The sequence below is a fragment of the Mycetomoellerius zeteki genome, unplaced genomic scaffold (genome assembly GCF_001594055.1).
Source record: "Mycetomoellerius zeteki isolate Tzet28-1 unplaced genomic scaffold, Tzet1.0 scaffold366, whole genome shotgun sequence".
NCBI classification, from domain to species: domain Eukaryota; kingdom Metazoa; phylum Arthropoda; class Insecta; order Hymenoptera; family Formicidae; genus Mycetomoellerius; species Mycetomoellerius zeteki.
Window position 1 is genome coordinate 75664 of NW_017257356.1, and position 21228 is coordinate 96891.

The 21228-nt window shown below is 35.0% G+C and overlaps 2 protein-coding genes across 2 annotated transcripts; both read right to left on the reverse strand.

Moving 5' to 3' along the window:
- Positions 1 to 1362: 1362 nt before the first annotated feature.
- faf (ubiquitin carboxyl-terminal hydrolase-like faf) lies at positions 1363 to 14162 on the reverse strand. The gene is made up of 30 exons (XM_018453152.1): positions 14104 to 14162; positions 12715 to 12927; positions 12352 to 12616; positions 11973 to 12198; positions 11751 to 11885; positions 11518 to 11674; positions 11108 to 11431; positions 10546 to 10803; positions 10368 to 10466; positions 10014 to 10288; positions 9724 to 9925; positions 9326 to 9655; positions 8880 to 9214; positions 8560 to 8800; positions 8327 to 8464; positions 7974 to 8246; positions 6142 to 7895; positions 5791 to 5964; positions 5582 to 5723; positions 5103 to 5407; positions 4776 to 5026; positions 4524 to 4699; positions 4254 to 4450; positions 4052 to 4179; positions 3794 to 3960; positions 3376 to 3638; positions 3069 to 3298; positions 2795 to 2997; positions 2414 to 2721; positions 1363 to 2133 (listed from the first exon to the last, which is right to left on the reverse strand). The coding sequence occupies exons 2-30, from the start codon at positions 12778 to 12780 to the stop codon at positions 1983 to 1985; spliced, it is 7773 nt and encodes a 2590-aa protein (XP_018308654.1). The 5' UTR covers positions 12781 to 12927; positions 14104 to 14162; the 3' UTR covers positions 1363 to 1982.
- Positions 14163 to 16117: 1955 nt separating this feature from the next.
- Positions 16118 to 21034, reverse strand: eIF2A (eukaryotic translation initiation factor 2A). The gene is made up of 12 exons (XM_018453137.1): positions 20914 to 21034; positions 20037 to 20300; positions 19850 to 19949; positions 19471 to 19646; positions 18483 to 18571; positions 18259 to 18409; positions 17981 to 18151; positions 17581 to 17755; positions 17324 to 17493; positions 17138 to 17233; positions 16885 to 17057; positions 16118 to 16791 (listed from the first exon to the last, which is right to left on the reverse strand). The coding sequence occupies exons 1-12, from the start codon at positions 20939 to 20941 to the stop codon at positions 16666 to 16668; spliced, it is 1719 nt and encodes a 572-aa protein (XP_018308639.1). The 5' UTR covers positions 20942 to 21034; the 3' UTR covers positions 16118 to 16665.
- Positions 21035 to 21228: the final 194 nt, after the last annotated feature.

The following is a 21228-nucleotide window of genomic DNA, read 5'->3' on the forward strand; positions in this document are numbered from 1 at the left end:
ATATAATTAAATATTAAATAATTATAGACTACAGTTCGTGTTAACAAAAGTGAACTTAGCATACAGTCTGTGTACAAAAACCAGGATTTACAATAGCGTTTCTCTAAATCTCAATCTATAATAGGAATATAATAATTTTTTTATCACATATAAAAAGCGGTTGTCTATATGTACATGTCTGAGTAAGATTAGGTACTATCATTTAACCAATAGAAGTTATTATATAATTTGGTACACTGTTTAAACTCGGTATTCGATAAATACGAATAATAATAATAATCAATACGTCATTACTTCCTGGTGTCTTGACATAGTCGTTGGTTTTTCGCACGAAATCTTATGTATACACACGGCTCGCTTATTCCATGTTACACACGCGACTTTTTTTTCTCTTTTCTTTCTTTTTAAAGATTATTTTTATATAATATCTATATATAACACACGTTATTTAATAAGTCAGAGCTATGGCCAGTTCATAAATTCGAGGGTCGTTCGTCGCATAGTCCACGTTCTCTCCTATAGAATGCATCTCCGTTACGTAATATGTCGGACGATTGCCGAAACGATATTCGCCATGATCGCTTTCACAACTTTTGCGAAAAGACCACAGCTCTATCAACGATGAATCGTATCATACAACGATACAAACTAGTATTTGTTTGCTCCATATCCTTTTTGCGTCTCACGGATGAGGACAGTGTTCCGTTTTCAAGCAGCTGCCCATACATTCGACAAATCGATGTCGTATTTAATGTGTACGTGCGTCATAATAAACTAAAGAGGCCCACCTAGTTTTGGGCTCGGAAATACGTTCCGGTCTATCTCTCAGTCGACAAAATTATCTCTCGTCGTATCCCACGCGTTTTCAATTTTATACAATCCTCTAGATTCTTTTCCCTTTTCTTTTGTATAGTCAACTCAACAAGCGAAGTATAAGCAATCAAATTTGAAGCAACAACTTGATTCTTAAATATCTACCTAAAAGTACAATGGGAGTCGTACAATGTCGAAGGCACAACTCTTTCAAATCGGTCGAACTGAAAGAAAGCACAACAGGAGGCATCATTGGCGTATGTTGAAATTTAGCAGCGCGGCAGGCCGCCGATAAGTGTCTTTCTTCCAGAATGCTCGAGTTATTAAGTACAAGAAGGATTCTTTTATTGTTGTTAAAAGATGAAATAGCAAAAGCTATGTATACATATATAGCGTAGCTATATATTTTTATATATGTATTTGTTAGAGCATAGTTTTTTCATGATAACTGTGCTTTCTCTGAATGAAATGAGAACATACTAGCTCATTTCCCTTTTTGTTATAGTCATATCTTTCGATCGTTAGAAAGTTCCATTTCAACTTCCCTTCTTTTTTTTTATTAGTAACAAATTTACATAGGCATACGGAAAATTATGGTTTATATTTTGTCTTCTAATCGGCAGAGAACGGGATTTCGTAACATACTACTCGCTATACATTTATACAATCTTACGATATTCCTAAGCTTGAATCCACATGCATTAATCGAGGCAAATGAAACTTCTAGCTGTACTATCAGCTTTATCAATTGCTTGAGAAGAGATGGGGTACTTTTTTTGTCAAATTATCATTTCTAGAATTGGAAGCCAAATGGTCGTGGGGAGATACAGACATGGTCGAGATTAAGGAGAAAGAAACTATCGTTGAGAATTGATTGCCTCAACCAGCATGCGTTAATTCACTTTTCATTCAGAATCGTTTTCCACTTCATCATTACAGTTCGAACATTCATAGCGCGTCATATTATCAAAGTAACTACCCACAGTGAAACTAAGAGATTAGCATGAGTTCGTTAAAGAATGATCACTAAAAAAACAAATCCTCACTTGTTATATCTGTACATGTGCTGCTATCGCTCGCCACCAAGCTGCTGGCGCAGTAATATCTAAGTATCCCGAAATTGTTTCACTGAGGCAGCAACTTGGTAAAACGTCAGTATTCAGCGTTCATTATGGATCCTGGCTGGTATTTTGTGACGACTCACAGTTTTGCGGATTATGCATTTGAAGCGCTAAGTGGGGTGTATGTACTGGAGAAGGTCCTGGTTGAGGCTGTTGTTCTTCTTGCATTTGTTGGATCACGGCAAAGTCGGGATGATACCTATAAAAAGGAATAATAAATGTTAAAAATCAGTTTGCTTATGTCTCATAAAAAATTATTGTATTTTTTATTTACTATTAATGTATTAATACTATTAATTCTTTTGTAAATAAAATAAAAATCCAATATTTATAGAGTTTATCTGTTTATATTACTAAATTTTAAATTGTAAGATATAGTCTTTCATTTTAGATTTTGTCAAAAAATTTAGACAAACAAATTTTATAACTGATATTATTAAAAGCATATAAGTATAGAGAAGATACATGTTACAACTTACTCCATAGATGCCCATGCTAAGCTTCTGTTATTGCGTCTCTTAGTACTTCGGACTTGATATGATTTGGTTGGATTAATAGATTGATATTTATATGTATGTTGATATTTTTCTGCTTCTTCCGCACAATCTTCGCTTGTATCTTCAACTTCAGGTTCTTCATCGGGACACAGTTCGCACGCTCGCTCCAACGTCTTTCTTGCACTATTACTACGTTCCAAAACATAGCCATTTGCAGAATCATTGGACTGTGTTGGTGGCGACCAGTTGTTGTACGCGTGTGTGTATGGTGCCGTAGAAGCATATGGTCTCTGAAAACGATTTATTATATATTTGTAATCATCCTAATATCGAGTGGCTTAATGTTCAGTTTCTGTTACATACTTTGTCAAGTTCGTCGTGGAGCCAATCAATGGCGTGACTCCATTTTCTTTTTAACTCTGGACTATGATGTAAAAGTTGATGCGCTGGTCTGCATTTACTAAAGAGGTGCACCATACATTTAATACACTGGTAAGCCCTTTTTTGATAATGATTTTTACTTCTTTGTATCGTTTCAAATAAACCTTCTCGTTCGTCGGGAACTCCTAAAAGATATAATCTCATGTATTGTGATACTAACGAACAATACCCGAAAGAGCGTTTTGTTAAAATTTACCCTTAAGTGCATTGTGTACGCGATGTGTTTGCCATGAATCCTCCATCAATAGTATCGCAAGCAGCAGATCTGTGTGATGCCTTAACTCGTGAGTATAAGCGAATCCTATCTGCCATAATAGCTCACTAAGGACTGTTCGCGACAAGTGTGGATTCTCCCAACAACAATATTGCAATAATTTAACCGTATCTTCAGTCACATTAGCGTCCTCAATCAATTTCTTAATGTAACTATATTCCAACAGACAGAATAAATATTAATTATATAAAAATTTCTATCACGAAATTCCAAATTTGTTAATCTTTACCTGGTACGAATAAACAATATGTCAGCTGCTTGTGATTGGATAGGCATAAGATACTCCGATTGACACGCGGGATCGCCATATGGATTTGGTAAAGGTTCTGCACGAGGCTGCTGACTCGAGTGTACTTTCGACGATACATCACAACATCGTATTAGCATGCTAACTACCTGGTGAAGTTTAGTCAATTCCGGATATTGATATTTTATAGTAGGACCTGGGCCTTCATCGATGGCGACTAACATAAACGTAACCGGTACATTTAGCTGCAAATAATATTAATATTTAGAACTCTATTCTAACTCTTAACTCTGTATGTAACTCTTAACGACTGTAATATCGTTACATTGTTGTTGCACAGATTTTGTGCATGATGAAAGTTTTATTAATAATGGAACATAATTATTAAATTATGTATTACCTTAAGCAGTTGTGCCTTTTCGGCAAGACCAAGCGAAGCATACGCATGAAAGAGAGAAAAATAATGAGGAAGATGACGCCCATGATCCGAAATTTCACGGTGCAGCAGCGACAGTACCGCATGTAACAAGTGATCACTGAGCGTTGCTACTGGATCTAAAAGTATAGCTAAAAATATTTACAAATTATAAAGTAAAGATTGTCAAGTATCATCATATTAATTGTATCTTTGAATTCGTATGCGAATCTTAATACTCACTCGGTGCATTTAAACTGGGCGGAGCACATGGACCATCTTGCAGAGAAACATGTGCGAGGAATACCAAAATTTTGAGGAAAGCAGTGCGCACCTCCGTACTAGGACAACTCAAGAGGTATTCGCAAAATCTATGGATAACAAATTATATTAATATTAAAACGCAAATATTTTTATGCATTATGTATTTAGAAAGTTTTAATACCTATGTGGATGATTGAACAGTACTTCATTAGCAAACCAAGAGCGCACTGCTTTACTGCTACGCAAATGATGACATACGATGTCATACCAATCTGTTGCCGTACCACGTAACGTTTTCTTAGTGTGGAAACCTGTATAGAAAAGGAATCTTGATGCTAACTGAAGAGATAGCATTGCAAGTTCTTCCGCTTCAGGGCTCTAAAATAGAATCGTCATGAGTTAGCGAAGTTCTGTTGAAAGTACATCTAACTTATACATGTGGTGGACTCACAAGTTTCTCATTCAGATTTTGCCGATTAATATTATGAGGATTGCAGGACACCAATTTCTTGATGAACTGGAAGTATTCAGCACTAAATTGATTTCGGTTGTGCATAAATTTTATATTTTGCTTTCGTACACTGTATTCTATCGCTGGTGGCATTTTCATAACTCCTAGTTTCGTATCTAAAAAATATAAGTGATAATAAGATTCATTCGTAAAGATTGATATTTTTGTGCAAAATTTTTTATCAATACTTACACAATGACAATTCATTTACACTTTTCATTAGAGAATTTTCTTCTACATCTAGTCTTGTATAAAATAACATATACGCATTCCACCATCGTTTCTGTTTGCGGTAACTCATCCGCTTGAGCATATGATCGAATACCTCTCCTAAATAATCACCACCAAAGCATTGAGATTTCATCTCTTCCTCCTCTTCCATTTTGCATTCTGTTACATCACCATCATCAAACTTGTACCACTTTGCTGTACCATCGTTCAGTCTGAAAAATTATTGAATAAAAAAATAGTTTAATTTATCAGTTAGAAATACTCTTCATACGTTTATATTTAATATACCTGTGCAAGATGTAAGAATAATAATGGCCACCACTAGCCTGACCACTATGAACGACGATACCAGTTAATTGATACTTCGTGCACGTTCCCTTTACAGATTCCTCATAATCACAGTCTATGACTTCTCCTTCCAATTTAGCTAAACCGGAGACAGTATAAGGTTCCATGTCCAGATCTCGTGGAAACTCAAAGTAATCGTTGAATTTTATAGCACATACACGCTCAAAGTCATATTCAAATCTTTTCAACTGAATTGCTAAAATAGGCGGCAGCTTTTTCACACACAATCTCTTTACTGTTACAACCTGAACATAAAAGAAATATATAAAATCTCTAAAGTAAATAAAATGTTACTTGGTTTAAATAGAATTGTACATAGCTGGCCATTATTTTCATGTTCAATGTTTTTCTAAAAACAATTATTTTCATTATAGTAAGGTTTCTTATAGATTTTCAAGAATATATTGTTGTAATCGTACCTTTTTGTTGCACTTATCACAATGGTAGGCGTCTGCACCCTCCAGCAGTTCTCCCTTTACGTATTGCTCAAGAGAATCCAATAAATTACTGTGATTCCGTATGTCAACACTTATCACGCTGAATGGCTCCTCTTTGGAATATCTGAAGATAAGGTAATGTGGTATTACAGTCTACCGAAGAAAGTAGAAAGTAAGAACTAAAAAGGTACCTATGAGGGCAACCTTTGCAGATTTTTTGGTCGCTGTATGAGCCACCAAGAATCTTGCCCATTATCTGCTCGTGTCCCAAAGCTTTCAATGCCTCGTCTAGGCTCTCTACCAAACTCATGAAGAATTCTACTGCATCCTGTTGTTCTCTAAGATTTACAGGTTCTCCTTGAAGCCTACAAAAATCGAATTATCTCATTAATTATTTAAAATGTTGAGTATAACATATATCCCTATCAGTTTTATATTAATAAAATTGTAAGAGAGTTCCTCTTTCTTTCTCTTGCAAACAAATCATTATTAAAAAAAAAAAAAAATTTTATTTTTACAAATAAAATTATATATATTCTTACTTGAAATGCTTCCATAGTCCTCTAGGTATGTAATATTGTAGTTTACTATAAGCCAGATGACCAAATATTGCTTGCACTTGTTTCAAAATACCAATATTATATTCCTTCCTGGATTCATCGGCACCGCATTTTTCTTCGTTCGTATCATTATCATTTGTTTCGATTGTCTGCTCCCCTTCGATTCTCTCCTCGCCCGAAAAATCCTCGTTCAAATCAGTCGCCGCGCCTTCTGCTGCCAAAAGTCCAACTCTAATGCTTTCCACCATGTACAATTGCTGTAATACTGAATTCATATAACAGGTTGCTCCTGCATTCTTCAAGCCTACGAAGCCTTTAAGTGGCCTAAGCCCCACGGGCGGTAAATAATCCCACTCCACTAATGGTTCGTCCTTCTCGGAGTAAAACATGTCGGTGAGCATTGTGACTAGAAGTTTCATGTTGGGTACACAGCCTATGCAAAGACCTACGAGCAAGTCGAACGCAGCGCTGGTTGATTGAGGGGTAGTGCAAACTGGACACGCTTGTGAAGCGCTGAGTTCGCCGGTACTACGAAGTTGCAGCATGAGGCGAGATGCGGGGAACACAAAATCCTCGACCAGTTCCTTAATCAAATTAACTCCGTGCTTCTCGTCAGAACCAATCTCATATTTCTGATTCGGTGGCAGGAAGGCTAACAGTTCCTTCGTTAGACCAAGGTGACCCTCGAGCAAGGCTTCATCCACTTGACTCTCTCCGGTTTCCTTCACGTTATCGCGAACTTTCTTCAACCAGGCTATTTCGACGTTTAATAGTGTCTCTGCGGTCGTGAGAGGGCAACCTGACATATGCGCGAAGTTTAACAATCGGCACAAAAGCTGAAAGTACTCATGACTCTGTTTCGCATTTTCCATAACGGTACTGTTTAAAACGGTGAAAAGAAGAGTTACGGTGACCAGTAGCGTTTGGTGTCCACCACTGCACCATGTCGATATGAGAAAAAATTGTTCGCCGGCAGCGATTCTAATGGCTCTCGACGTACTAAGTAGCACGAGGTCTATCAAGAAGGTATGCCATATTTTGTCTCTCGACAATGTTTCTAATGCCGATGGATTCAATACGAGAGCGATTGTCAATACCTCGAGTGCTTCCTTGCACACAAGGACGTCGTTATTATCAGGATTTCTCTGTTCTTTTTGGTTAGTCTCGTGCATCGAGTGAAGTACCTCGTTCGATGCATTAATGTTGTTCAAGTTACCCGTGGATGCGGCCCACGCTAGTCTAATTATGGCACGTATAGTAGCCACATCCGGTAATTCCCATGAAAGAGCCTGTACAAAAAGCTGTCGACATCGATCAGCCTCGGGCCCGCCGGATAGCATTCGATGCGCCAGATGCTGTGCTAGTTTGGCTGCCACACTTCTTAACATGTATTCGGTACTTTGATTCGGTACACTTTGAAGGGCCTGTTTCAATACAGTCACTCGACCGCGGTTGTTAACGTGATTGTCGTGATTCTCCGAAGTTCCAGTTTGTTGAACTTCATCCATCACGCATGCCATCACATTACCCATCACTGTAAGAAGAAGTTTGCACAATCTCAACACAGTTAGATATGCAGACCGCTTCGTGGTTTCATCTGCATTTGGTAAAAACTTATTTTTGGTTAGCATATCGAGAATAACACCCGCTTCGCCGCTTTTTATGAAATTATATTGAAATTCAAATGCTCTCTCTGACATAGGATCAAGAGCTGGCATCAACAAAGTGTACAACACCTAAAAAAAAAAGAAAACCATTATTGACAACGTACAAGGATGAAACTTACTAAACTATTTAATGTATTAAATATTCACCTCTAAATTGTATAAAACTTGGCTAGGACTTGCAGTAAAAAATAGAGAATCTACTGTCGTATTCTGCTCGTTACAATGAGAAGGGTTCTGTAAAGCTTCGTCGTCTTTGTAATGACCAAATAGCCACTGTAATCTTGTTACAGTAAAGGTATCTGGCGGCACTAATTGTAAAAGATTTCGTGCACCATCACGCAATTGTGAATGCTGAAGAGTACAGCCAAGATCTGCTAATTGAAAGAAAAATGTCGCATATTGAGATCTTTGCGACATTACCTAAAACAAAGTCGCATTGTTAGAATAAGTATACGATGCGATATAATTAACTGAGTTTATAAATTTTACATTAAACTTACCACACCAGGTAAACTATTCTCTGCCTCTACATTCGGCCCGTCGTACGGATGATGCGGAGAACTAGTAGAGCTATCAGAGCTACTATCCGGTGAGCTTGGCATATTGCTATTTACTTGACTGAGCTTTGCAGATAATAACTAAACAAAACACAAATCATATTCGTTAACTCTTTACATATCAAGATACCTTTCTTTCAAACCTTTGTCTTCATTAATACTCGATTGACACTTACCATTTTGTCTCTCAGAGGAATCTGAGAAAGGAGTTTTCTATCATCGGATTGTTCTAGCGATTCTCCATTAATAAATAAATCGAGTTTCACATTTGTCCCGCTTGCTTTAATCCTGCGTAATATTTGACGTCTCAATGAAGCTAAAGTGTCATTACTGTGGGTAAAGATATCTATGTCGTCAACGTTTCGACCAGGACTCGCAAAACGAATAACAAGTGACAGATGCTTGCCACGAGCTGCTCTGTAATCAGAATAAATATTACGTTATCACCGTATATAAGACAAAAACATTGTTATCAATATGTGCGATTTAAGTATACCTATGCAACGGTAATATTTTCCGTTCTCCTGGAAAAGCTGTATCGCACTCATTTATGTATTCCTGTAAGACTTTCATAACACGACACATTTTTATGGCTTCCATTTTAATCTTGTTTGTCATTTGTTCTTCGCGCTCCTCCTTTCCGTCTAGATATACTCTGCTTAAAACAGTCACAGTATCATAATGAGCTTTCAATCTGTCCATACATTCCGCTATATATGTTTCATGAAATGCCAAAACAGACGACTGCAACCGCGGTCCTAAATTAGTGTTCACTTCTTTTAAGAGTTCTATGCCTCTGTTTGCAATTTCTTCTGGGCTGTTTGTTACTACCTGTAGACAGACATAAGATTATCACTATACAAGCATGCATATGAAAAAAAAAATTAAAAAATGCAAATTGTATAAAATTATATATAATAAAAGAAATAAACAAATACATACTCTCCACAAATAATCAGTTCCAATTAAATCCACATCATCCATAAGAAATGTTCTACGTTTCAGTTTCAATTTTCCTTCCTTAGAATTAACAGCTTTAAAAAATCTTTCATAACATTTAATACCGCTTTCTGTAAGCAATGTCGGATCTAATTGCAGTATATTGTTTTGAAAAAAATCCTTGTTTATTGCTGGATCCAGATCCGGTTCGTCTCCCATAAGTTTGGAAAACCATTTAAAGCATGCTTCACGATCCGAAACAAATACACCTTGCTCAGCTAAACATTGCCAAATTTGTTCTGCTTGATCAGCACATAGCCATAATTGTCCATCCTATGAAAAGGATCATATCATCCATATTAAAAATTCATGTTTGTGCTATTCTAAGATCTGGAACATACCTTTAATAAGAAACGCAAGAAATTTAATCTTTCTTGCACTTGCATAATATGATTATATCGACCGTCAGGCATAAAAGTATTTGCATCGATTTCAGGATTTTCTTTCACCAACTGCCGCACTTTATCCATATAATTTGTTAAGCTATTTGTTACAAGAATTACTACCGAATGTTCGTTTTGTAGACGTTCTATTACTTCTTGTCTATATAGTAACAAGAAAGAATAAAATGTAACAATGTATTATATTTATATGTGTGCTAATGTAATGTATCATTAATGTGCCATTGTACCTGTAATGCATATGATGGCTACGCTGACTATGACCTAAGTTGGGATTTGGTTCATAAAGGCAACATATTTCCCGAATTTGTTTCAATGCAGGAAGAGCCCATTTATCACCATTTTTCAATTCTTCAACACACTTGTCCACCCAGATTGCCTTTTGCGCATCTCTCTCTTGCGAGCATGAATAATCGAGAATTTTTACATGAGCGTTCAGTGCCTGATCCATGATCTCTGTAGGGACTTCATCAGAATGTGCCAAAGTCCAAAAAAGTGTTAACACCTGGCAGTAGAATCAAAAATATTATTTACACGTCTAAAATATATTCATGTTCAAATCTATATATTTAAAACAATCCAACCTTATGTGCCATAACACCATCTTTATCATCTTCCGCGAGTCTCCTGATCAATTCTAATAGTTTTTCCCGTTGTTTTTTGTTGGCAGTTCTCCAACTTGTCTGAAACAATAGCATATTTCATCAATGTAAACATTCTATTCAATACAAATTTGATATCAGTTACTACTGCGATAGATACCTGAAAACACTCAAATAGATGATCAAGTTGTTCAGGACTAAAATCCCAAGCTAATTTGGCTAACAAGTCATGAACATTCTTCACAATTGCTTCGTGTTTACCAGCTTGTGCAGCCCAAACAGCGTCTAAATCCTCTAATGTAAGTGCACGTTCTTTTATAATAAAGCGTAAAATTTTTTCCAGTTTCTCTACATATTGCGGCTGATGCAATGAATCCCTCAATACGATTTCCAATACTCCATTGTCTTTAATCCATTTCTGTATCATAAATATAAGCACTTCTTACTTTACAAAGTACTCATAATGTATATAAGGCGTTTTCCATTTGATGACACAAGTGTCGTTCTGTCTTTGTTATTCCACTGAATGTGAAGATAGAACGATGCTTATGTCGACTTGTCACTAAATGGAAAGTACCCACAATTATCAAACTCATATTTGTAAAATACTTAAAAACCAGCAATTAACGATGTACTTGAATTGAAAGGATTGTTTTAAAAGGTCATTACATTAACAATATCACTAGTACAGTTAGTGTTATGAATTTTTGGACAAGACTTACTGCCATACGCTCTGCTGTAAGCCACTCCTCTTCCTCTGCTATTGTGTTGCGGTGTTGATGATAACTAACACTAGATATTACTTTATTAACTTCATTTAAAGCATTCATCTTTCCATTAAACGAAGAAATTTGTAAGAGTCTCAATATCATTTTCAGTCTCAATATTTCCAAGTTCTTTATCATTTCTTCCTGATGAGGCACGCGCGACACCAAGCATTTAGCAGCTTTGATTATGGCTGATATTGCATCGTTTTTTGATTCATTTTTTGCCTCTTTCTTCAACTCATCATCGGTTAAATTATTCAAAATAAGAGGTACCATTTCCTGTATGTAACAATGTGATTTGCATTGCTCTCGAATAAAAATAAATAAATAAATAATCAATGATAATAAATGAAGGATATACTTACAACAATAGGCATCAGATATTTAACTATTGTGTGAACAGTTAACAGTTCATAACATAAGCCAAACGGTCTGATTAAAGCATAAATAACTGGCACTGTTAAATTACGTCCACTCTGAAATCTCGAAAGCAAAATTTCAAATCCATTGAGACTCCCAAATCTGAAATAGAAGTCTATGTTAAATTTATGTTGAAATAAAACATTTTGTACATATACAAAACTTGATAAAAAAATACCTGTTTATAAGATCTACTAGCCAACCACGAGGAGCTCGTGAGTCAGATGGTGGGCGAGCATAAAGTTCCTCGTCAGGGATATCACTACCGGGAGGAACGGTTTCTGAAACTCTTATTGCATTTACTGTGTGAAATCTGAAACAAATTCGAACAATTTAGAATAATCACATAGAAAACTTGTATTTACATAATTGTACAATATATAACATAATATTCACTTACTTATTACTAGGATTAAAAACCATGGCCAATAAATCAAGTAGGGGAAACCAGTCCTCATCTAATTTTAGGACACACAGTTCCACCAAACGTGCACAATTAGTATTGATACAATTATGAATATTCAATTTCCAACTGTTCACCGCATCATCTGTTAATATCTTGGTAAATGAGATTGTGAGACCTTCTCGAAAAAAGCGCTGACACGCTTCACTTTGTACATCAATTCCTGCAATACAATAAAAGTAAAATTGATGCATTCTTATAAATACAAAATAAGCGCTCCTATATAAAAATGTTAAAACACATTGTCATAAAGGTCAAATCATTTTCCTGGCGTGTGCGAGAAAATAATCTCAAAAATTTATAAACAATACATAACCTTTTTTACAAAGTTCGATACTGGCTTGTAACAGGCACTCTAATTCTTGTTCGGGCAAAACTGGTACAACCCATCGTGGACTAGAAATCTTTTCATGAAGCATATTAAGTTTGAAAATAGGAAACTCAGGTTCTTCATGAAGCTGGTTGCTATCTTCTACTGTAGTGATAGCATCATTGTTGCATTCCGTTTGTACCACATTCTCGGTGAGTTGGAGTCCCGACATTGTTTCAGCCAATTGCTGTGGACCTGGTGGACTGTGCATCTGTAGAGATATCTTTTTTTTTTCAAAATCCATTTTCACTTTATCACAATCGAGATATGTTTCGTTACTTTCATTGGTTGGCTCTTAAATCTATATACCTGTGTATTTTGCTGGCTGTCGGGAGGGTCTATGCCAACTCCCTGGCCCCTAGTGGCAATCGTCATTTTACACGTTCTTTGCTATGCCTTAATTGTCTCAATAACTCTTGGTCCAATGATTACACCACCAATAACAAGCATCCAGCTTATACACTGACATTAAATATAATTATATCCTAAAGGCCTTGTTTTAATAAACTATACCTACATTATCTGTAACAAAAGAAAGGAATTTTAACAACGCGTTCTCGGACACTGATAAAAAGCACAACTAAGCAGATGCGTCGTCAAGTTAACTATACTGTCCTCAATAGCGTAGTCAAACTAACAACGACAATCATCAAATTCAATTTACAATCCAAACACACGAGAATTTAAATTTGTCATAGTATCGCGATGGCACAGTTATATAAGCGTTTATTTTCTCGAGGAAGTCACAACGAGTGACAACTCGCGAGTCAATGTATAACCGGCAGAACAAAGACCAATATAATCATTATCATTTTCGAGAAGATCTCGAGCGTATAAATCGGAGCGATTCGACTCTATAGCCACGGGTGGAACTTCTTAACCGGTCGGGATTGAATACGTATGTAGGGATTGAATGCATCAGCAAATGCGGGATCCCATCGACGCGAAGCGACGCATGTTACGGGCGCTTCAACGGCACGCGGACGGGATAGAAAATTAAAGGCGGATAAGAGCGGCGGTTGCGGAACGTTAACTTTCAGGACACGCGCGACACAACTTGGAGTCGTTGTCAACGCCGACGTCGGCGCCGTCGCTCGCTCGGACGTCCCGTTGACGCACGGCCGAACTGTCAACGTCGTCGGGATACTTCGACGAGGGAGCGGCCATGCCGGTCGGCGGAGGCCTCGTCCGAGGGGTGCGCGTCGCGAGCGCGCCTTCCCCAGGGAATCGGACGCGGCCGGCGATCGGCCCGCCCACGTTGCGGCGAGATACGCCGCGCGCGGTCGAGAGTCGTGAAATCGGCGTAGCGCTGGCCGATTGGCGGACAACGGGCGACTTTGTCGGGATGCCTGACCGCGAGTCCGCGAACCACCGCCGAGACGCGCCGATCCTCGCAGACTCCAGACGATCGGCGACGGTCAACGGTGACGGCGACCGCACGGGTCCGCTACCTACGCGATTACAACAATCCTCGCGGTCCAGGCAGCGCCTATTTTCGCCCCGTTCGCTTCGACCGGGCTACCACTTCGGACAAAATGGCGACTATCCTAACGATTGGTACTGCCGTGTATTAACAAAAGCGCCGATATTCCGGCCCGATAGCCGGCCGCGATCACGCGAGCCGCGTCATGTCGCGCGGAAGGACGTCCGGGGTCGCGAATGATCCGCGCGTTGCATCTCAACCGCTGGGGAACGCACCTTTACATAGTAAACGTGGTAGAAATTCGTGTGTTGCACTTTTTTGACGTGACGTTACGGAACTCAACTAGCAAAATCTGTAAACACGACTGCCGCGGCGCTGCGGTGCTCGCCCGAGACGACGTGCGTGCACGACGGGGTGACGAGCGACGTCCGCGATTGGCCCTGGTGGCCCTGGTCCCCTGTCGCGCCGTCATCCGTCGCTGAACGTCGCCGTCGATGGCGCGGGAACGTTCAATCGTCGTTCGCACTAAGGGCTTTATTCTCGAAAAATATCACATATTAGGGAAATGTATATTCCTAAAAATATTAGAGAAATCTATAATAATATAATGGTATAAATATACTAAAGTATTTTCATACGTTTCGTTACGCGATATTTTTCGAGAATAAGCTTCAGATCCCATCGATTTCGAATTTTATTTCGCGAAGTCGCGATGATGTCCTGGTGAAAATTTTTCTTAGAATTTTTAGATAGGAATGGGCCCTAAAGTGATTTCGATTAAACTCTAATTATCTTAATCGATAATTAACTCTGCGCGAGAATTGCTTAAAAAAATTTTCCGATAAATCTAATCTTTTCTGTTATCAAATAAAAAATTAATTCTACTCATGTTAACAAAACAGGATAAGTATTACTCGACAAGTTAATTAAGTTAATTGTAGATGATCAAAATTTCTAACTGTTTAAGTTGCTCGGTATTTTTCTAATATGGATAGAATTACTAATTGGTTGTAGTTTGACATGTGAAGATTGAATTAAGTATAACGAATTATAATTTTAATACAATTAAGTGCTTTGATTCAAGCATTTATATTAAATCGATAGCTAAGAGTTCAATCAATTTTATTGATTCAATTATTATTATATTATAATAATTACATCATATTATTAAATAAACAATTATTTAATCAAATTTTGATTAAAATTATCCCCTAAAACGAATCACCTATTTCTAATTATCTATTTCTTCTTCTTGCTACGCATTTTGTTTCAGTTACAAGATAGAGAATAAGGTAAAAATAACATATTCTTGTTATATTTTTAATAATGTTATGCACTTAGAATAAAAGAAGCAATATTTCAATCAAATAAAAGAGAAATGTAAAAAGTATGAACAGATATATTCTCGTTATTTAAATTTTTTAATTATTACCTTATGTTATTTATGATCACATTTTCTCGCATTAAGGGCTATTTTTTTGTATTAAAATTAATTTTTGTCGTAAATATAGACACTAACATTTTTACATCAAAACATAACTGAATTTTACACGTTTTCTCGTGAAATAAGTTCGTGATATGTAAATTACGAGTTTATTTTGGTGAATAGAGCATATCTCATTTGATATCCAATTAACAATTTCTTTAGAAATTTATTTTCATAAATCTCTGACTGTACACAACATTCGTAATTACTATTCTTGTACATATCATATTAGTTTCTTATTAATACGTTGTTCTTATATATTCTTTCAGTGCAGTTTATTCAGTTGAATAGATTTTGTCATTTTGGAAAAATGTTTCAATGCTTTATTTATACTTAATAATTATACAATTACACTAATTATATTTATGTCCATGTTGAAAACTACAAGAAAAATTTATACCCTAATATAATACAAAAAAAATTGCAATTTAAATTTTCATTTAAAAATATCGTACATAAAAAAGAACAAAACTTAGAACATAATCAAAATAATAATATAAATTGAAAAAATTTCAAGTATACAAATTTCAAGTATACAAAAGTTTCCTTTTCAGAAATTTCTAATAACCGATATCTTTATCTGAATATCATAATTTTCGATTGCAACTACATCAGATAATGTTTTTATAAATGCGCAGAATAATAAGATATTTAAATAATAAGATATTTAAATGCAAAATCTATTGCACTATAAATATTTGTTACACAAGACTTCAAATATTAAAAAATAATTTTTCGTACAAAAGAAGATAAAACAGTGTAAACAGATTATAAGAACAGTATTATATTTTCATATTGTCGGAAACGTATTTGAGAAAATTTTAATAAATTTTTGATCATAGTAATGAGCTTTTAGCTAGTCAATAAGCAGTTTTCGTTAATTTGATAATGATTAGTCAAATGCACATAATGATTTAAGACTTTTAATAAACTGCAACTTATCTCCATCTTCATCTCTCAACGTATGTTAGTAAAAAATTCAGGAGAAATACGTAAGTAGTCCTCCGCTAGTATTAAATACTATTAGCAGAGTTCTTTGTTGATTAAAACAATATAATTGTCTGCTATTATTTATGTGTACGAACACAATTCTTGGATTCAGTCAAGATGGAACTTTTTACATGCATTCAATATCGATCGGTAATTGATGAGAGACGAGAGGAGATATTTTCAGGTTTGATTGTATCCAAAATTTCTCACAATATAATCTCGCTATTTTTACAAGTTACAGAAATGAACAATTTGTTTTTCACTCATAAGTGTCTCTTGCAATCGTTTTACTTCAAAAAAGCCATTCTGTCATAGCTTTTTCTGTTTATCGAGTTATTCTGTTTAATATTTGGATGATTTATCATAAAGTTAGCTCTTCAAGTTCTTTTAGCAATTCATCTTCCTTTTTAATCTTGTCTAATTGATTGATTTCTAATTGTTTTCCTGCTTTCAACTGCTCTTTCAATTTTGAAATTTGATCTAATTTCTGTGACATAAATTGAAATTGTTAATTCTTAATAATAATGTGCGAAACAGAAGAAAAAGATATTACTATTGGATATTCGAGTAATATACTTACACTTGTTATTTTTTTTATTTTTTTATTTTTTTCAGGATCGTCAGTTAGTTCTATTTTTATGTTCGTTGTTGTACTTGAAACATGCTCAGTTGGATTGTTAGACTCTAATTCTTTTTTAGCTTTTTTTGCTTCCCGATTCTTCTTCATTTTTAATGCAGCTTTTGATGGATTTGCTATAAATAAAAATTAACAACAAAATAGAATTTACAATGATAGAATTACAAAATGGTTTCATATATATTTATATATTTACATTCACTTGATTTAGAAGGCGCCTCAAGATCATCATGTAATTTAAATGTAATATTTTGTCCTCTGGCACATGGTGGTCTATATGCTTCTTTTGGTGCTAGAAATATACACACAAATATAATTGCTATACTTATTTTTAAAACATGTTTAGAAACATATTCTAAAATCATCATAAAATGATTATTACCTTGCGACTGATTATCATTAGTGACAATTCCCTCAACTGCTTTGTAACTAATAGGTTTCTGTGGGAAAACATTTGAAGGGAAACTTTGCCACGCTACTTCCCAAAGTTCTTCTTGGTTATTCCATGGTCGTTGGTATATCAATGAGCCAGTGTAATGCCAAATCTTAAATCTATATGATAATTTAATACACATATTAATTTTACAACAGAGATAAATATATACTAGGCACAATTTCTTTTAGTATATATTTATTTACCCATTGGTAATTCGTAATCTAGGTGCTGTAGTTGCAGTCATGAAATGTTCTCCATCTGGTGACCACCGCAACAGTGTAGTATCTGGTGCATCAGTTTTAGCAATAAGTTTTCTGTTAATGACATCCCATAATTCTATGCCGCTCCTGAGATTACCAAATCCAGACAAAAGCAATAGTACACAGTAGTCAAGGAAATTAATGCATAAACAAATAATTTATCATTTTCAATATATACAATTACTTTCTACTACAAGAGTACTGTCTATAATTAACAACTATTTAGTTATCAGTAATATTAGTATATACATTCATTAGTTCATAATAAGATAGCAAAAGGATATTATTGCCATGTGGATTATAATATTAGTATATAGTTCATAATAAGATAACAAAAGGATATTATTGCCATGTGGATTATAATATATACTATTTCTATACAACATGCCAAACTCAAAGACAGTTTCACATTTACAATTAAACAACGTTGTTTTAGATGGCATAAAACCGTATATCACACAGAATTCTGTGTTCCTGGGAGACCATTCTACTGCATGTATAGGACCTTCTTTACCTAATCAGAAGAATTTCTGTGTGTTACAATATTATTTTAAAATTAATTTCGTTTATTCTAAATTTTCAATGCTAATTGAAAACGATAGTATTTTAATGTAGACTTACTGAGCATAACCATAGCAGTTTCCCCTTTTATATTGAGATGATGCAATGTCTGTTTTCCATAATATGATGCACCAGTCTTATCAACTTCTGTGTTTGTCATCAATAAGACATTTGTTCCACATTGATTCCAATACATATCGACTTTATCTGCCTACAAAATAATAATAAATCAAAATAAAAGAAACATACTAATACTTGACATTTAGAAAATGTTCAAAATTTACTTGGAAAAAGCTTTTGCTTGCGATCGCTTCTCCAATCTCAAACTTTGGATATTTAAATAACCTTCCAAAGGAAGGTTGACCAGAGCTTCCTAAATTACATATACAAAATTTTTTATGGAAAAAATATACATTAAATAATTTAGATAATATACAAATAAATATAAATCATTAATTAATTATAGGAGATATTAAATGTGGAGAGTGCTGCAATAACGTGTAAACATTTTAATTTAGTCAAGTAAAATAATTTTAGTGTAACATACTTTATAATTGCGTTCTGCTTAATAGCTAATTGATAGTTCATTGTGTGCAGACACATAAAATTTAATACTTAATTCATAGTGACAGATATTTATGAAAACTATGTTGTGAAATTTTGTAGGTTAACAATATAATTTTTCTGAAAGAAGAGTACTTACACATATAAATTGTATGCTAAACAATAATCAGGAAAATTTTCTATTGTAAATCCTATTTGATTATATGTTATATTTTGGAAAATGCCAATATGTGCTTTCCTATTGTCTGTTTCTTTTTATATGTGATTAAAAATCTATCCCAAATTTTATATTTTAGGTCTTCAGTCATCATTTATATTATATTTAAATGATATATGTATATACGTAAGTAAAACTGAAATAAAAAGTATTGTATAAACTATAACATAGTCAATGCAATTGTATTATTTCTAAATTATTTAATTCAGCTACATATTATTTTTCAAATATTAAACTTAAATAAATATTAGTTCAATCATACAAATACTTTATAATAAATTATTTTTAAAATTTTTAAATATTTGTAACTATATATATTTTATTATAAAGTTCTTATGAAGTATTATATCAAGTATTTTTTACATGTAATTTTACTATTGTGCCAAATATCTTTAAGGTGTACAATCTCCACATTTCAGTATCTCATCATATTGCAATAATTTCTATAATTGTATATATCAGTATCATAGCATTAAAAAAGTCATAATTACCTGGCATATAACAAAGGATGTGGTAGGGAGCGTTACCAGGTGCTATACTAAATTTGGCAATATTGCCTTTACCTATTTTGTGTACATATCTATCAAAGTTGTTATTTTCATATAAAAGAACATTTCCTCCTTTCAATATTCCAAAGAATGTTTCGTCACTCGACCACTGTGGCTCCCTATTTTTTCATTAAATAAATAATTATTTCGATGCATCACATACATATTTAATAAAAGTATTAGTTGCAATATAAAATTAACTGTTCCATTATTAATTATCTTTACTTTATAATTATCAATCTAGAGATTTTAATAATTAAAAAAATTTATTTTAAATTGATTAATCAAAAAGAGTAAGAATAATCAGTGTGTAATATATTACCAATCTCCCATTCTCTTCTGGATAAGATGTTGAACTTGTTCACCTGTTTCAGACTTCCATATGCGAAAATTTTGTGATCCTTGAGGCTCCTCTTTTGTTACTAAAATCATATCACAATGTTTCTAATTATAAACATTATAAAATTAATGCAACTTGCTTATATTCGACATAGTTTTGTGTTAATTACCAAAGGATGGTTCCCAAGTCGCAAGGTAAGTGCTATAACTGGAGAATTTAAGAGCACAAATTTTGGGTCGTTGGATTTCTGTGACAATCTGCCACGTCTTGCACAGCACGATTTTAACCTTAGATGCATTAGACCACGCAAAGTATTGACCATCTGAACTAAAGAGCATGGTCTTACAGTTTTTGTTGTCATCTTTGGAAAATGTTTTGACAGGTTCATAGGACGGTGGACCATATGCTAAATTTATACCATTGGACCCTCTTACTGTAAAATACATTAATACCTCTTTTTTTACATCTACTCTAATAATGACAAAAAATGCATGTTTATTACATGCTTATTACATGCTTATTACATGCTTGTATTATGTTAATATATCCTGTGTACATTTGTCTACTAAATGGAATAAGAACGTCGTTTAAATGACGAAGTATCTCTGTTTTTGAGAGACATGTAAAGATGAATGTGTAAATTGTAATTTCATTCTTTTTTTTTTCAATATTACTGCTCTCACGAAAATTGCGTCAGCTGTGACATTCGAGAGGTACCAGAGCGTACACGTCACAATAGTTTGAGGTTAGAGCATGGAATCTCGCGGTAAATTCGTTTCAGGTCGTGCCTGTGACTTGCGACGTGTCGAACACCGCTGTCACTGCGAATAATCTCGAGGCGATCTCGAGTCATTCGATGCTACAAAACACCGGAGACAAACACGTGCATGTTCATCGCGGGTACGGTGTGCAATTGGCACACTCGGAATGCCATCGAACGTTCGTATATACGGTTCTCTTGGAAGCGAGTCTCTCTGACGATTGGGTTGCGACTCGGCGATCGACAGTCTCACGTGTCCACGTTAATACCTGAAAGAAATGCTTACCAGCGACGCAGGGAACGAGCGAAGCCATTTTACCACCGTCACCATGTGGTGCTGCACTCAATTACCGCACGACGGGCACGATTTGTTCCGTGTTCTGTTCTTGTCTGTTCTGTGATCTGTCTGAAGTTAGACCAGTGTAAAGACGGTACACCCAATGGGTGCGTTCAGCAGAACGTTTAAGTACACCCAATGGCTACGTTCAGCTTTGCAACGGTTGTAAAATTCTGCAATATGATTGGTTTATACGTTTAGATCTATAAGAAACCAAAAGCAAGAACCAATCGTATTGAAGAATTTTACAACAGTTGCAAAGCT

What these genes read in the sequence shown, in the direction of transcription:
- faf (XM_018453152.1), bottom strand. Translation starts at nt 12,780, where the DNA reads ATGACGATTGCCACTAGGGGCCAGGGAGTTGGCATAGACCCTCCCGAC. An exon ending in GTTTTTAATCCTAGTAATAA is followed by an intron (nt 11,886 to 11,972) that starts GTAAGTGAATAT and finishes AATTTGTTTCAG; the next exon opens with ATTTCACACAGTAAATGCAA. An exon ending in AAAAGGCACAACTGCTTAAG is followed by an intron (nt 3,639 to 3,793) that starts GTAATACATAAT and finishes TATTATTTGCAG; the next exon opens with CTAAATGTACCGGTTACGTT.
- eIF2A (XM_018453137.1), bottom strand. Translation starts at nt 20,941, where the DNA reads ATGGCTTCGCTCGTTCCCTGCGTCGCTG. An exon ending in CATCCTTTGTTATATGCCAG is followed by an intron (nt 18,572 to 19,470) that starts GTAATTATGACT and finishes TATGTAATTTAG; the next exon opens with GAAGCTCTGGTCAACCTTCC. An exon ending in TAATGATAATCAGTCGCAAG is followed by an intron (nt 17,234 to 17,323) that starts GTAATAATCATT and finishes GTATATTTCTAG; the next exon opens with CACCAAAAGAAGCATATAGA.